At 35.4% G+C, this 15538-nt stretch overlaps 1 protein-coding gene across 2 annotated transcripts; it reads right to left on the bottom strand.

Annotated features, from left to right (window-relative positions):
* Positions 1-485: 485 nt before the first annotated feature.
* Positions 486-12039, bottom strand: LOC131534789 (protein-glucosylgalactosylhydroxylysine glucosidase-like). 2 transcript variants are annotated; one of them, XM_058767817.1, is made up of 14 exons: positions 11969-12039; positions 8030-8298; positions 7719-7929; positions 6524-6968; positions 5587-5706; positions 5373-5504; positions 5176-5287; positions 3988-4060; positions 3626-3762; positions 3115-3248; positions 2906-3001; positions 1513-1610; positions 1203-1423; positions 486-1085 (listed from the first exon to the last, which is right to left on the bottom strand). In XM_058767817.1, exons 2-14 carry the CDS (start codon positions 8274-8276, stop codon positions 1009-1011), a joined length of 2103 nt encoding a protein of 700 aa, XP_058623800.1. In that variant the 5' UTR covers positions 8277-8298; positions 11969-12039; the 3' UTR covers positions 486-1008. The 2 variants fall into 2 exon arrangements, with proteins under 2 accessions (XP_058623800.1, XP_058623801.1); XM_058767818.1 differs by lacking the exon at positions 11969-12039 and adding an exon at positions 10802-10840.
* Between the last annotated feature and the right edge of the window lie 3499 nt (positions 12040-15538).

Here is a 15538-nt window from a genome sequence, read left to right as displayed (position 1 = left end):
TCCTTGGAGAGTCTTTAGCCACTCAAACTCTCCTTCTCACCGTGCATTAGGATGATATAGACACACGTCCTCTTCCAGGCAGTTTCATAACATTTTATGTTGATTGGAAATTCTTAATTATTGCTCTGATGGTGGAAATGGGAATTTTCACTAATCTAGCTCTTTTCTTAAAGCCACTTCACTAATTTGTGAAGCTCAATTATCTTTTGCTGCACATCAGAAATATATTCTCTGGTTTTTCACATTGTGATGGATGATTAAGGGAATTTGGGCTTTGTTTTCCCTCATGTTTATATTTCTGTGAAACAGGAAGCCATGGCTGGATAATTTCATGTTCATAATCACCCTGGAGTGCTCAAAATTGTGAATATGAATGGGAATATACTTCAGAGATATTTTACTCATAAGAATTTCTAGGGGTGCCAATAATTGTGTACAACATGTATTTGAGAAAAACCTTTATTTCATAATGATATTTCCCCCCATTTTAAATTCTTATTGTCCAATGAAAGGTTAGCTTTTTGTGAATTTGTTTAAATAAAAGATCTAAAGTATTAACAATGCAGATTAATTTTCACAGCCTTCTTTGATCATATTTACCAAGGGTGCCGATATTTTTGGCAATGACTGTGTATATAGATATATATACATATATTAATTACTTAAAAATGAATAATTATTAAAATATTATTGTGGATTTTCTTTTTTTGGCATTGTAAAAGCAGAAATTACCAAAATAAAAAACATACAACATACAAAAAAACAAGCATTGGTCAACATAGCAAACGAAGACTTGAGTTTCATCAAACGCATTGATTTGTGTCAATTTTCAAAATGCAAAAATAAAAATATTAAAATTATTTTATTGTAAATTGTTTTTCCAGAGTATACTGTGATTCATGTTCATTTAATAATAATAATTTATATATTTGGCATTATTAGAGTACATTATTACAGTAAAATGTAGTATACTGAAATATGAAAGGTATGAAGTAGAAATGTGGATCATCAGACAGGCCAGCAGGAGAAACCGGCATCCAATTTACGGATCTGACCAGGCTGCCGAGGAAAAGTCACTGACTGTCCTGTGGACAACAATGAATTAAACCAATGAATTTATTCTAGAGAAATAAAACCGCCATAGCAAACACTACTAATTACTATCAATCACTGTTGGTTTACTGCTGTTCGTAATTTATTACCTGGAATAAGTGGCATTGTAGTTCCAGTATTCAAGACAACTTGAAGAGCGGTAGGCTCCTGACTCCCAGACATCTCTGCAGGCTTCCTCACTGAAACGCTCACTTCCGCACTCTTTATCAACCAGTCCATCTTGTTGCCAAGGTAACTCACACCTTTCACACTGAGCGCATCAACTTCCTGTGGTAGCAACGGAGCGAAGGCAAGATGCTCCTTCTGCACCCTGAACAACACAGGACAGGAACGAGACACACAATGACGTCTGGATGTGATCAAGCGACTGACTCTCCAAGATGGCAGTGATTTTGTCACCTGAAGCCAGTGTAGCCAAACAGCACCGCCTGCAGAAAGCCGCCCATACCGGTGAGGAAGTTCACACACCCAGAGCCAGTAGCCGTCTCACTCCACACCTACACACAGAATAGGAAAATACAGATGATAGAGATATTTGACATGAAATACTAGGGTATTAATATAGTGTGTAATGTGTACGGTATACTGCTTTAAATATTGACATATGTGACCCTGGAGCACAAAAGCAGTCATAAGTAGCACAGGTATATTTGTAGCAATAGCAAAAAGTACATTGTATGGGTCAAAATGATCAATTTTTCTTTTATGCCAAAAATCAATAGGATATTAAGCAAAGTAAATAAAAATATTTTGTAAATTTCCTACTGTAAATACATCAAAACTTTTTGCAATGCATATTACTTTTTGATTAGTAATATGCATTGCTAAGGACTTCATTTGGACAACTTTAAAGGTGATTTTCTCAATATTTAGATTTTCTGCACCCTCAGATTCCAGATTTTCAAATTTACCCTTATGACTGGTTTTGTGGTCCAGGGTCATATATGAGCAATATGTATGTTTTATTGTTGTCACGACTTAATTATGTTGCATATACTGTTTTTTTAAATGTAAATTTAATCAAGTAGTGTGCAGAATTTATATATTTTCTAGTTGTTGAATACGGAAGCCTTTTTCTGCCAAGAGATAAAGCAATACAAATGTAATTGCAACCTTTTATCTCACAATTCAGACACTATTTCAAGAAATAAACTCTGAATTGCAAGATATAAATCTGCAATACTAAGAAAAAAAAATAAAAATTGCGAGATATAAACTCAAATCTGATCATGATCCCGAGTTTATATTTCGCAATTCTGACTTTCTTGCCTCTGAATTCTGAGTCTCGCAATTCGGTAATTGTAACTTTTCATCTCACAATTCTGGCCTTTTTCTAGCAATTGCAAGTTTATATCTCACAATTTAAAATTACGAGGAAAAATGACAGAGCTTGTGAGATATAAAATTTGTTGTTGTTTTTAGAAATTTTGAAATGTAAAAATAATTTTATATAGTTTCGGTTTATTTACCACACTGAAAATAGAAGGTCAAGTTTTGCATTGCATTGTGGGATATGGTATCTGTGCTCTGCTTGCATACTTATTTTCCATTAATTAAAAAAAAAAAAAAAACTTAAATAAAACAAAGATTATTGTAATATGTTTTACAAGAAAATACTAATAAATTTTTCTACTTCAAATTTTTATGTTTATTTATAATGTGTTACTTGCTGTTTCTTTGTAATTATTGGTTAAATTTACTAGTAGCAATTTCTGAGCAAAATGTTTTCTACACTACTTATTTTTTCAGTGTACTATACACAGCAAACATATTGTATACTGCAAAAACATACGTGAAATGGTTTCTGGATATTTTTGAAGCATTTCTTCAGAAGCGTTTGGGCTCTTTCAGCATCTCCAAGTTCAAGCCAACCCAAAGCAAACATGCCCTACAAACAGACACACATACAGACTTATTTAAACATTTTACAAGAAAATATAATGTGAAAAATCCGAAAAACCCACACAGAGCATGATGGTCGAGGCATAGTGTGTGACTTACCCATGTCATGGCCGGTCCGAGCGGATCAGTGACAGCCTCATATGTTTCCAGATCGTTGCGTCTGACCTCTGTGGTCATGGACATGTCCAGTGGATATCCGAGCAATACTACGTCTGCCTGCTTGACTTGACTTCCTGTGGAATAAATAATGCAGCAGTACAAGCCAATTTAGAATTTTGAAGCTTAAATACAATCACCAGAAGTAAAATGCTAAGCATAGGATATAAAATAATTCATTAATATTTTTTTGCTGTTGTCCCTGGCAACCTCTGTAGTCTCATTTAGTAGTCTGCCTTTTTCCAGACATGTAAAAGCTTAAAAAGTCCTGAGTGGTATATATATTGCTGATGTATTTTATGTAGTAGAATAAAAGATGAAAATATCTTTAGTTTGTGTTTACCACAGACCTTATTTCAGGCATTTAACCAAAAACCGTCTCAAAACATCCACAGACTTTGTTTAGAAAGATGAATTAGGGAATATATATATAATGATTAATGAAGCGTCTCACCTCGCTTGTAGCCGTCAAACTCTGGGTGATACTTCAGTTCCGGGTCAAAGGGGATTTTGATCTTATCAACAACGTCCTGCCAAGCGGAAGGAGGACTGTGTCCTAACAGACCGGACAACTCCATGGCAAACTGAAGGCTAAACAAGAAAACAAATGAAAAATTATATCTTATCTGCTAGTTCTGAAAAATACTCTCAATATTCAATCAGGGATTTTTGGCTGTTTTATCATGCACCAGGTGAAAAACGTAGGTTTTGTACTAACGGTTCAGGAAAATGCATGCACTGACGTTTACTACTTAGTGTTAGGGGTTTGTTCAAAGCAATGACCCTAATTATGAGTGATTCCACACAAACACACACCTGCGTTGGGCGACAGCATTGGTGAACACTGAGTTGTCAACAGTATTGTAATACTCATCAGGAGGAGTCACACCTAATGGACACACAACACAAAACCTCACAAAAAAAGCTTATGTACTGTACAACATCAAAACAAGACACTAGGCAAGTATTTCAACTGGTTCTAATGCAGCATTTCACTTTGAATTTCATTTGTTGTTTTTCCAGCCCTGAATGCAACACAAAACATTATGAATCATTCAAAACTAATATGATGTAATACTGTGTAAATTCAAAACAGCTCTATGTTACGTAAACCATTATTTCAAGTATTAAAATGCATGCATGATGTTAGTATTATTCATTTACTATTATTTACTGCTATATTAGTTTTTATTAATATTTTGTTTTATATACACCACCTCACTGCCCTGCCCTTCTTTTTCAGTTTTCATTTTAATTTTAGTTTAATTTTTAGTGATTTGTTATGTTTTTGTCAGGGTTTTTTTTTTTTTTAGGTTTAATTTATTTTTATTAGTTTTACGGTTTTATTTATTTCCAGTTATTTTAGTGCTTCTATTTAAACTTATTTCAGTTTAAATTTTTTGCAATTTGTTATTGTTTTTTTTCCCACCCTGTAGGTACTATAAAGATGATAAATCATAAAAACGCAACATGGTGTGCTATCGTGTAACCTCAAAAAGTTCCACGTTATCTTAATCATTGTTTCAAGTTTCTGAATGCATGCATGACTGATGATGTTATGGCCAGTGTTAGTTTAGTGTTATTGATTTACTATTATAGTTTTATTAAAATTAGATTTTTATATTTTTTATTCTTTTACTTTTTAAATTTTTTGTAATTATGTGAAGTAATTACTTTTAGTTTTTAGTAATATTGTTATGTGCTTTTGTCAGTTTTATTTTTTATTTTATTTTTAAGTATTACTATTTACATTTAATTTATTTTTATTTCAATTTATTTATTTCCAGTACCTTTATTTTCATTTAATTAAATTTTAGTATTTTATTTATGTTTGTACTTATTTCAGTTAGTTGCCAAGATCATTAAAAAATTATAAATCATTTCTAATTTCGTTTAGTTTAGGTTTTTCCATCTAAAATTTTTATTTTATTTTAGTATAGCTTTATTTCAGTTGCCAAAATAGTAATAGATTTAGTTAACGACAGTCACCCTGGTGTCACTTACTTTTGATATGGTACTGCTGCTCAGTAGGGTCCCATGTTACCCGTGAAGCCCAGTAGTCAGCGATGCCCCACACAACCTCACTGCCCCGTCCTTCTCTGAGCATCTCCAGGTCCTGTGTGATGGATGAGACACCGATGATGCTCTGGTGCTTTTCTTCTGGCACATGTGTACAGTCTTTATATGTGTATCGTCTGTACCTGTGTGAGGTAAAAGTACTGCTGGAAAGCCAGCGCCACGTCTCCGTTGATGTGCAGCTGCTCCTTTATTAAAATGTCCACTGGACAAACGTCTTGGCCGGTCACCGCGCTCTCCCATGCATACTTCAGTCCCTGATAAAATGGGTGGAAGAACTGTGAATAATATAAGAGTATATAAAGCTGCAGATAATTCAAGAATAATTCCTCACTGTACCTTGTAGCCCATCTGCTCGGCGTTTGCTCGAGCACCTTCTATCGTTCCTACACGGTATTGCAGCATGGACCTGGCCAGTCTGGGATAGAAGAGGGCAATACCTGGGTACATCCATGTTTCCTGTGGGGAGAGACAGAGAGACACATACTAAATGCAAATCTAACAGGGGTTTTCAGACTGGCTGGAAGTCCATGTAAAATATGAAATAGAAAAAAACAAAAACAAAGTAGTAACTCAAGATATTTAATAATAACATTTAATAATTGAACACATTTAATTGACATTATTACCATTTCACTTTGCTTTCTAAAAAAATCTATGATATCAATCATGATTATTAAATATAAGTCAACAAAGACATTTATGATTTTACAAAAGATTTCTATTACCTATCTATCTATCTGTCTGTCTATTATTAACATAATTATTAAAGGTTATTATAATTATTGTTGCTTGATTATTAAAAGTAATGTAAATGATTATATATATATACAGTATATATATATATATATAGACTCCTTTTTAAGATTTTCTGATTATTTTTGGAAGAAGTACATGTATATTGGGCTGTATTTATTAAATAACAAAATATAGTAAAACTGCAATAATATATTTATAATTTAATATCGATTATAATTTAAAGTAAAATTCTTCTATTTGAATATATATTAACATATCACTTATTCCTGTAATACATATATATAGTAAAAATGTACCATGGTTTCCACAAAAAGAAAATATTCATTTATTTATTACATTTTATATTTTAAGTATTTTGAAATATTTGATATTACAATATTTGAAATTAATATTGAAAAATGATACAAAAATAATGATAAAGAATAAATATTTTGTTGAATAAGAAAAATAATAAATTACTCTGTTTATGAATAACTTCTTAAAGTATGCTGTACCAGATGAATTGTGTTAAACTCACCTGATCCCAGAACACATGGCCATAGTAAGCCTCCCCATTACTCCCGTTTGACAAACCCCCAGGACTGAGGCCTCCAAACTCGTACGGTGCGTTTGCCTCCTCACTTAAAGACGAGAATGAACTGAGGAGATAAAACATGCTGCCAATCAGAGCTCGGTTCAGGCTCTCTGCTCCCTCCACCTCTATGCTGCTGTCCTTCCAAAGCTCCGCCCAGCTTCTCAGGTGCGAGGGGCGTAGGTCGCCAGTATCAATAAGCCCCAAACCAGTATCATAACACGACTGGACGCTCTCATCGCTACCGGCAACGGCAACCAGGAAAACCCAGCTGGACTGGCTCTGGCTGGGTGGGAGGGTAAGAGTGGATGTGATGGGCGTCCAGATCAGGTGCACAAATGGACGGATTCCTCCAGGAGCCTCTGAAGAGACGGTCTGTCCAAAAATATGCCTGAAGAGGAACAAAGGTCACTTCTGAGAAACAAGCAAACATTCCTTTTATTTACTATTTATTATTATTAATAGTATATAAATCATATTTTTATAATATTAATGTTACTTAATACCTCTACCTCATATTTTGTAGATAATACAATATATTATTTTTAATTATTAAAACAATATTTAAATGCTTATTGTTTTGTTATTAAAAGATATTCATAGAAATTTTGTAATAAAGAATAATAAATAATTTTATGAATTATGCAAGGTATACGTGTTATATGTTAACTATGAAGGGAACAAAATTACATTTAAAGTGGGTTTTTCATGTAGTTTAGACAAAGTTCTGGTTTAAGCCCCACCTACATTTGGTTTTATTTGAATACAAATACAAAATATTTTGCCATCGCTACACCTGATACATGTAGTAATAATTGAAATTCAGTATGCAAATGAATACAAGAACGAAGTCCAATTTATTCAGCAGCATTTTAGCGCAATGTAAAAAAAATGTATAAATCTAAGATTATGAGTTTAAAGTCATAATATTTTAAGAATAAAGTCATAGCATTATGAATTAAAGTCATAGTATTTTGAGAATAATATTTAATATTTATTAATATTCTGGTCAAATTTACTTTATTCTCAAAATATTATCACTTTATTCTTGCAAACTTAGGTTTATTTATTTATTTTGCGTGGCTCTATAAAAACTTGTAAATTTCATTCCAGAATGCAAATATCATATGAACAGAAGTACCTCCCACCCTTGTAGTCCGGTGCATTCTGGAAAACAATATCATCACTTTGGGGTTTGAAAGAACTTTCTAGCTGAATGGTGACTGGTTCAGCGCTGGTTTCAGAGCGTTTGAGGAGAACCTCCATGACCAGGAGGTTCGTCTGCTGCCGGTGAGTGTACAAAACCTGAGTGGCCTCAAAACCAGGTGTGACCACGGAGTGAGAGAAAACACCTGATACACAGAAAGAGAGTCTTGTACTGTAAGACCAAATGCAGTATTATACTCTATACAAATTGTGTGTGTGTGTGTGTGTGTGTGTGTGCATTCTAACCTGTGTGCATGTCTAACTTGTACGTGTGTTGTCCCACTTCTGCCGTCTTCATTTGAACCGCCAGAGGACAAGGAATGTTGGCGCGGTGACTAGGCGCGCCTTCACCGCTATAAACCCTGTCCATATGCATAATTGGATCAAACACTTTCCATCCCAGCAGGCCGTTGATCAGCGGTGGCATGTAGCGAGGGTCGGACGGCAGAGTGTCAGAGGTGAAAATGTACGGGTCGACAGGGTCAGAGGTCATTTTTGGGGAAGTCTGTCTTCAGCTGAAAGAAAAACATGGACAACATGAGGAAAGATGGGATGTGCAACCTAGATTATATCACAGACAGACCTCCTGACTATGTCAAGATCAGCAAATCTCCTAAAATATAATAGCAAATCTCCTAATAGTCATGAAAATTATGTTTTTGTGAGTTTTGCCCCTTTACCACATACTATACTATAGTACTATAGTAATTCATAGTAAATACTATAGTGTTTTTGAACCATACTATAGTAAATTACTTTCATTAATTTGTTGTGGTAATTCTATAGTTGCTGTGGTAATATAACAAACAACTATAGTAATAATAATAAACAAACTACTTTACCCAATACTGTACTAAGTTTTCTACAACTATAGAGTATATTATACTACAATACTCTACAGTTTACTCTAGTAAAAACTAAAGTATACTACAGTATTTATTAGAGTTTACCAGTTCACTATAGTTAATACTACAGTATGCTGTAGCACTCATTAACAAAGTGTTGTAAATACTATAATATATAATACACTTTACTATAGTATGGTTCAGAAACACTATAGTATTTACTGTAAATTACTATAGTATTTTTTCATGTAGGGTGGATTAGTGTAATGTGGGACACTGACTAAAGTGGGACACCTAAGCTTCAGTGCATTTATCTCATTAAAGTAAACATGCTTGGTGTTGAATTCAAGCAGGGGTGTCAAGTTATTGAAATCACTTGACTTTCAGGAAATTATGTCAGAAATGTGGCTATGAAAATCATCAAACAAGAAGTACCTCTTGTAAAGTTCACTGAAATGACAGCGGCATAGGATTTAGACACAATTAATGTTAAGGATATAAATCTGTTATAAATAAAACAATGTTCTAAATTGTTATCAAATTATATTTGTGATGTATTTGTAATATTTGCAATAATATTGTTAAAATGTGTTAAAAATGTTTTCTATTTGAAGCAATCTTTGTCGTCCCACTTTAGAAAAGGATGTTATCAAAAGTGGCACAGTGTGGTTTGACTAATGTGGGACAGTCAAATATACTATGTTATTCAATTGATAAAATGTGCATTAAGAAAGTTAAATATCATACATGTATTTTTGTTCATTTTTTAGCTTATAATGCAGCAATATTATTTGTTTTAAGATCCAGATTCAAAATTTAGAGACTAGAGGACAATGGGATCCTGGACCGTGATGAGTCCATGACTGGCCAGGACTGCTTATTTGTGTCTGGACCACTATCGTCAAAGATGACTGACAATTAGCATACAGTTTGGATTGGCGATATGGTTCTGTTCTGGGCAAGAACTCCCTGTGCATCCATGCAGCCTAGCATGGATGAGAGCAGGGAGAGCAGCAATAAACAGAACAGAACCAACGTAAATGTATTGAAGATATCATTAAAGTTCAAGAATTTAATGTAACATTTCAGAAATTAGTCTGATTCAGGAATAATCAGAAGGCTGGATCCTGACTGACAAGAGGAGGAGTTGGGGATGGAGGGGGGTAATTAGCTATTGAGCAACGCGAAGCTGGTGATAATATTGAAGGACTTTATAAATGAGTGCTGTGATAGGTGTCGCATCCCTATAGGTAGACGTGGATCAGCTGAGAGTCAGCCGATGCAAGCTTGACTAAGGTGACCTGCCAGAACTAACGCTGGCGCTAGATTTCTGTTATGTTTTTACCATTGCAATTTGCTTAACACAAGCTTTTGGAAAAAGAAGTTTAATATTAGAAGTTTATAGAAGTTGAATAACAATTTTAAAGGCATTCCATGTTACACATTTTTCTTTTTTTAATTATGTAATCATTTTGCTATCTTTATTAAGTTCAATTTTACAGATTTGACTTTATTACATGGTTGTTATTATTATTGTTACTGCCAGAAATCTGACATTATTAAAATAAATTATTTTAAATAATATAAGATTTCTGTTATATAATTGTATTTAACATTACATATATGAACATTTAGTTTTTTAGACTTATGAAGAGAGCAAACACACTGTAGGCGTACTAAATTAATTAAGCAAATATGGGTATGCACATTTAACCAGGAGTGTAAATTTGACTACTTATAACCCAAAACATAGTGTCCCAGATTTGAGCATGAGCTGTCCCACATTAGAAAATCCACAAATTCTTAAACGATTTGGCACGAGGAGCACTAATATATGTGCCATTTCCCCTTCAATTACAATATCTGAAAAATGTCTTCTGATTTACATAGAGAACATCTTGGGGATTTCATAATGATATAACATTTTGATATATTGTTTTGGCTTCATATGGAAATATGATGCACAAGTCAAAATTTCAAAAAGTGTCCCACATTACCCTAATCCACTCTACTGTATGTGTACTTTAAACCCTTGACAATTATACTTTGACCATCGTAAACAAAATCAAAGCTTTACCAATGAGCTGAGAGTTTACTCACTTTGACTAACAGTCAAATGAATGATGTTACACATTTCCTAAAGCAAGTTTTATAATAAAACGTTAATACTTACTGATGTGTCGAGCACTCGTTGAGTTCCTGATTAATGCAGCAATATTATTTGTTTTAAGATCCAGATTCAAAATTTAGAGACTAGAGGACAATGGGATCCTGGACCGTGATGAGTCCATGACTGGCCAGGACTGCTTATTTGTGTCTGGACCACTATCGTCAAAGATGACTGACAATTAGCATACAGTTTGGATTGGCGATATGGTTCTGTTCTGGGCAAGAACTCCCTGTGCATCCATGCAGCCTAGCATGGATGAGAGCAGGGAGAGCAGCAATAAACAGAACAGAACCAACGTAAATGTATTGAAGATATCATTAAAGTTCAAGAATTTAATGTAACATTTCAGAAATTAGTCTGATTCAGGAATAATCAGAAGGCTGGATCCTGACTGACAAGAGGAGGAGTTGGGGATGGAGGGGGGTAATTAGCTATTGAGCAACGCGAAGCTGGTGATAATATTGAAGGACTTTATAAATGAGTGCTGTGATAGGTGTCGCATCCCTATAGGTAGACGTGGATCAGCTGAGAGTCAGCCGATGCAAGCTTGACTAAGGTGACCTGCCAGAACTAACGCTGGCGCTAGATTTCTGTTATATAATTGTATTTAACATTACATATATGAACATTTAGTTTTTAGACTTATGAAGAGAGCAAACACACTGTAGGCGTACTAAATTAATTAAGCAAATATGGGTATGCACATTTAACCAGGAGTGTAAATTTGACTACTTATAACCCAAAACATAGTGTCCCAGATTTGAGCATGAGCTGTCCCACATTAGAAAATCCACAAATTCTTAAACGATTTGGCACGAGGAGCACTAATATATGTGCCATTTCCCCTTCAATTACAATATCTGAAAAATGTCTTCTGATTTACATAGAGAACATCTTGGGGATTTCATAATGATATAACATTTTGATATATTGTTTTGGCTTCATATGGAAATATGATGCACAAGTCAAAATTTCAAAAAGTGTCCCACATTACCCTAATCCACTCTACTGTATGTGTACTTTAAACCCTTGACAATTATACTTTGACCATCGTAAACAAAATCAAAGCTTTACCAATGAGCTGAGAGTTTACTCACTTTGACTAACAGTCAAATGAATGATGTTACACATTTCCTAAAGCAAGTTTTATAATAAAACGTTAATACTTACTGATGTGTCGAGCACTCGTTGAGTTCCTGATTAATGCAGAAAAGTTTCTGCTCTTCTTATAGAAAAAAAGCGGACGTAAAAGAGGCGGAGCTACAGTCAAGTGACTGTAGTGGACGGGGCGAACAGCCGAACACCGTCTCTGATTGGTCAGGTAGGTTGGTCTACAGAATTCACCTATTTTGAAATAAAAAGTTTAAAAAGTGTTGTCAAGTTTTTGCTATTGAAACGGGACATATACAGCGATGACACGTGATAAGGATTACTTTTCTCAGGATGGTAAATCAAAATCGATTGTGATCACTGGTTCAGAATTTGTATTGAATTATTTCATAGAATTATTTCTATGCAGGTACGCACCCTACTAGATTTAAACAAGATTTATGCTTTCTAGTGAGCAAATGTCTCCAAAGAATCCTGCGTTATAATATAAAAAGGTGATTTGTTTCCAGATGCGGACAGTAACTAAGTACATTTACTTGAGTAATGTACTTGAGAACACTTTTCGAGTATCTGTACTTGAGTATTATTTTTTTCTGGAAACTTATGGCTTTAACTTCACTACATTTGAAAGACAAATATTGTGCTTTTCACTCCACTACATTTCTATAAAGGTCCTCAAAGTAGTACAAACTCGTTACTATGTAACAGGTTTGAAGGTCAGTGGGTGATTTTTTTTTTTTTTCCTTCTCTAAAACGTGGCTTTCTTTTTTCTTCAGACTGTTTATCAGTAATTACTCTTGTAGGGCTATATGAAGTGATTTCCCAGAATTTTTGAACACTGACCAGTTGCAAATGTGATATTCATTTACAAAAGTTCAGTAATAAGAAGTTTATTTTGTGGTATATAAATGGTGTCTGATTTTGCTAAATTGTGTAAGTGAAAATATTACCTATAAAGCCACAGAAGAACTGCTGTGCGTCTCCTAATAAAACACAATAGGTGTTGGACTTGAAGCAGCACTGCACAGACCGTTCTGTGTGTGACCATCAAAGTACTGCGAGAGCGATTAGAGAGCATTTTTTAAATTTTTGTTTTGATGTCAAATAAGTCTTGATGTTTTTTTGTTAAAGCAGTGTTGCTGTTGTAAAGTTATACAGCTGCAGTTTTGTTGCTGGGTTTTAAAGCAGGTTTGTTTGTTTTTTCCCTTCTTCCTTATCACTCTGTATTTACAGGATTTCACTGTCCACTCTGTTCAAATGTGGATGAATGGCTAGACATAGATGTGTGCACACACTGCCAGAGCTGTAGGGGTGTTAAACATTCTAAAAGCTCTTTATTCCAAAGATACTACAAGCTAGTCAGTGTATTCAGTAGGTGTAATGTATATTGCAAGTATTACGTATGTGGCCTTAACGTGCCTTACCCTGGAGTAAACAAAGGGCCAGACTAAACTATCAGCAACAGGGGCAATATAGATACTTTTAATAGACCAATGAAATATTAATACATATCCTAATTAAAGGAAAAAGGCAAGTGTTGGTGTACAAAAATACATAACTTTATTTCTCATTACTCTTGCATATACATATACATATAGCTGCTAAGATATTTATTTATTATGCACACAGGCAAGGCAGGTCATAAACCCTTTAAATACAAAACCCAATACACACAATACTCCAATACACAAACAGAAGATCACACTGCACATAAATCAATCACCTTCACGTGATACACTGCTATCAACACACTTCTGTGAAATTTTAAAGGGAATTATTGCACATTGCCCAAGGCCATTAGACCATAAAAAACTATAAAAAATATATAGCTGTTAATATCAGGAACCAAACAAACAAAAATGCAAATATAATTTCAAAGAATTACAATACGATTGAAAACAAAATACAAAAAAACACAACAGAAAAGGGTTTCTCCCCCCTCACATTTCTCCACGTGCTCACTGAGCGCTGCGTCTAATTAGCACACAACAAACAGGAGATCATTAAGTTAATATGGAGGTAAAGAAAACAGTGGCTGACAAACTCTCCTGAACTTCAGATGAAGCCTGCCAAATATATCCTTCTAAAATGTGATCTGACACTGCTTTACTGAAACAATTCGAATTGAATCACGCCGCAATACGTAGCTACCAGTCCTTGCATATTGATCACCTCAAACAGTTTTTTTCAAAACGATTAGTTTTCTTTAAATGCGGACGGCTTCACACAATGATGCTTTGCATTTTTCATTCCCCTGCGCTGTACTGAAATGTTGTGCTAACGGCACTCCATCAATATGCGGCATTCACTCGTACAAATAGCTAGTCGCCTTCTAATTTACATCACCAGGTTCGCATGGACAACTCACCTAAAAACTATTTACTAACGCCGCCCATCTGACCTACTTTCCTGTGTGTCACATTCACCCCCCTGTGAATGTCACGGTCCCGGTGACAAAACCATCAATTCCAGGGCCTAAACAATACATTCAGCCTATTATTTGTGGGGCAACTTGCATTCCCTTCCTCACCCTCTAGCCTCCTTGCTGTGTTCCTAGGCAGGTGAAAAGGGTTGGAATGCTGACCTGCTGTTATCCTTGTAGTCTGTCGTGTGACTCTATCTTGAACATGATCCTCTTCACTCCCTGGAACAACATCCTCTAATGACCGCCCTGACCAGAACGTAAAAGAACAGGCTGGTTTAGAGGAATCACGGGTTGCAACTTGCTGCCTGGCTTCCTTCTGTGGGGATGCTGGTTTTAACACCAGAAAATCTAACTCCTCCTCACTACTGAGGTCTGGGCTTTGTATCATTCTGTCTTGGGGATTGCCTCGATTTGCCCTCCTCTCTGTAACAGGAGGCAGATGGGTAGATGGATCAGTTAATAACGGGCGCAATTCCTGCCGATGAATATTCCTTTCTGGTCCCAACTGTCCTTCAGGTTTAATCTTATAAAGGGTCCCCACCTTATCCAGGCACTGTACTACTTCATATACAACAGACTCCCATTGATCCTGAATTTTATGACGACCAGTAGGGTGACTTCGTCTGTAGACAAGTGCACCTGCAGGCAAAATAGACAATGGAACAGAATCGTTTCGGGCCCTATAAGCAGCTGCTGCTTCCAGCTGAGTTCGTGCTTTGAGATAAATTGTTGTCAAATGTTGCTGATGTTCACTGGCCCAGTCTTCCACAGTGCCACCCACTGCTACCTCCTCTGTTAACCCCAGCATTGAATCCACTGGGAGAAGGGGCTTTCTCCCAAACATCAATTCATATGGAGAAAATCCTGTAGACTGATGTACCGAGGTGTTGTATGCAAACAACAATTGAGGCAGATGTTGGGGCCATCTTCTTTTCTGTTCTAAGGGTAAAGTACGCAACAAGTCATAGAGTGTCCTATTGAACCGTTCGCACTGCCCATTGCCCTCTGGGTGGTACGGGCTAGTGCGTGACTTCTCGATTCCATACAACTGACAGATGCGCTTCAGTAAGTCACTCTCAAAATTTTGACCTTGGTCCGAATGGATACGCTTGGGGACCCCATATACATAGAACCAACGTTCGGTGAGGATACACACCACAGTACTTGCTTTCTGGTCTGGTGTAGGGTATGCTTGTGCAAACTTA

This window comes from Onychostoma macrolepis, chromosome 25, assembly GCF_012432095.1.
Source record: "Onychostoma macrolepis isolate SWU-2019 chromosome 25, ASM1243209v1, whole genome shotgun sequence".
NCBI classification, from domain to species: Eukaryota; Metazoa; Chordata; class Actinopteri; order Cypriniformes; family Cyprinidae; genus Onychostoma; species Onychostoma macrolepis.
Note: the sequence above shows the minus strand (reverse complement) of the source record. Positions and strands in the feature narration are given on the sequence as shown.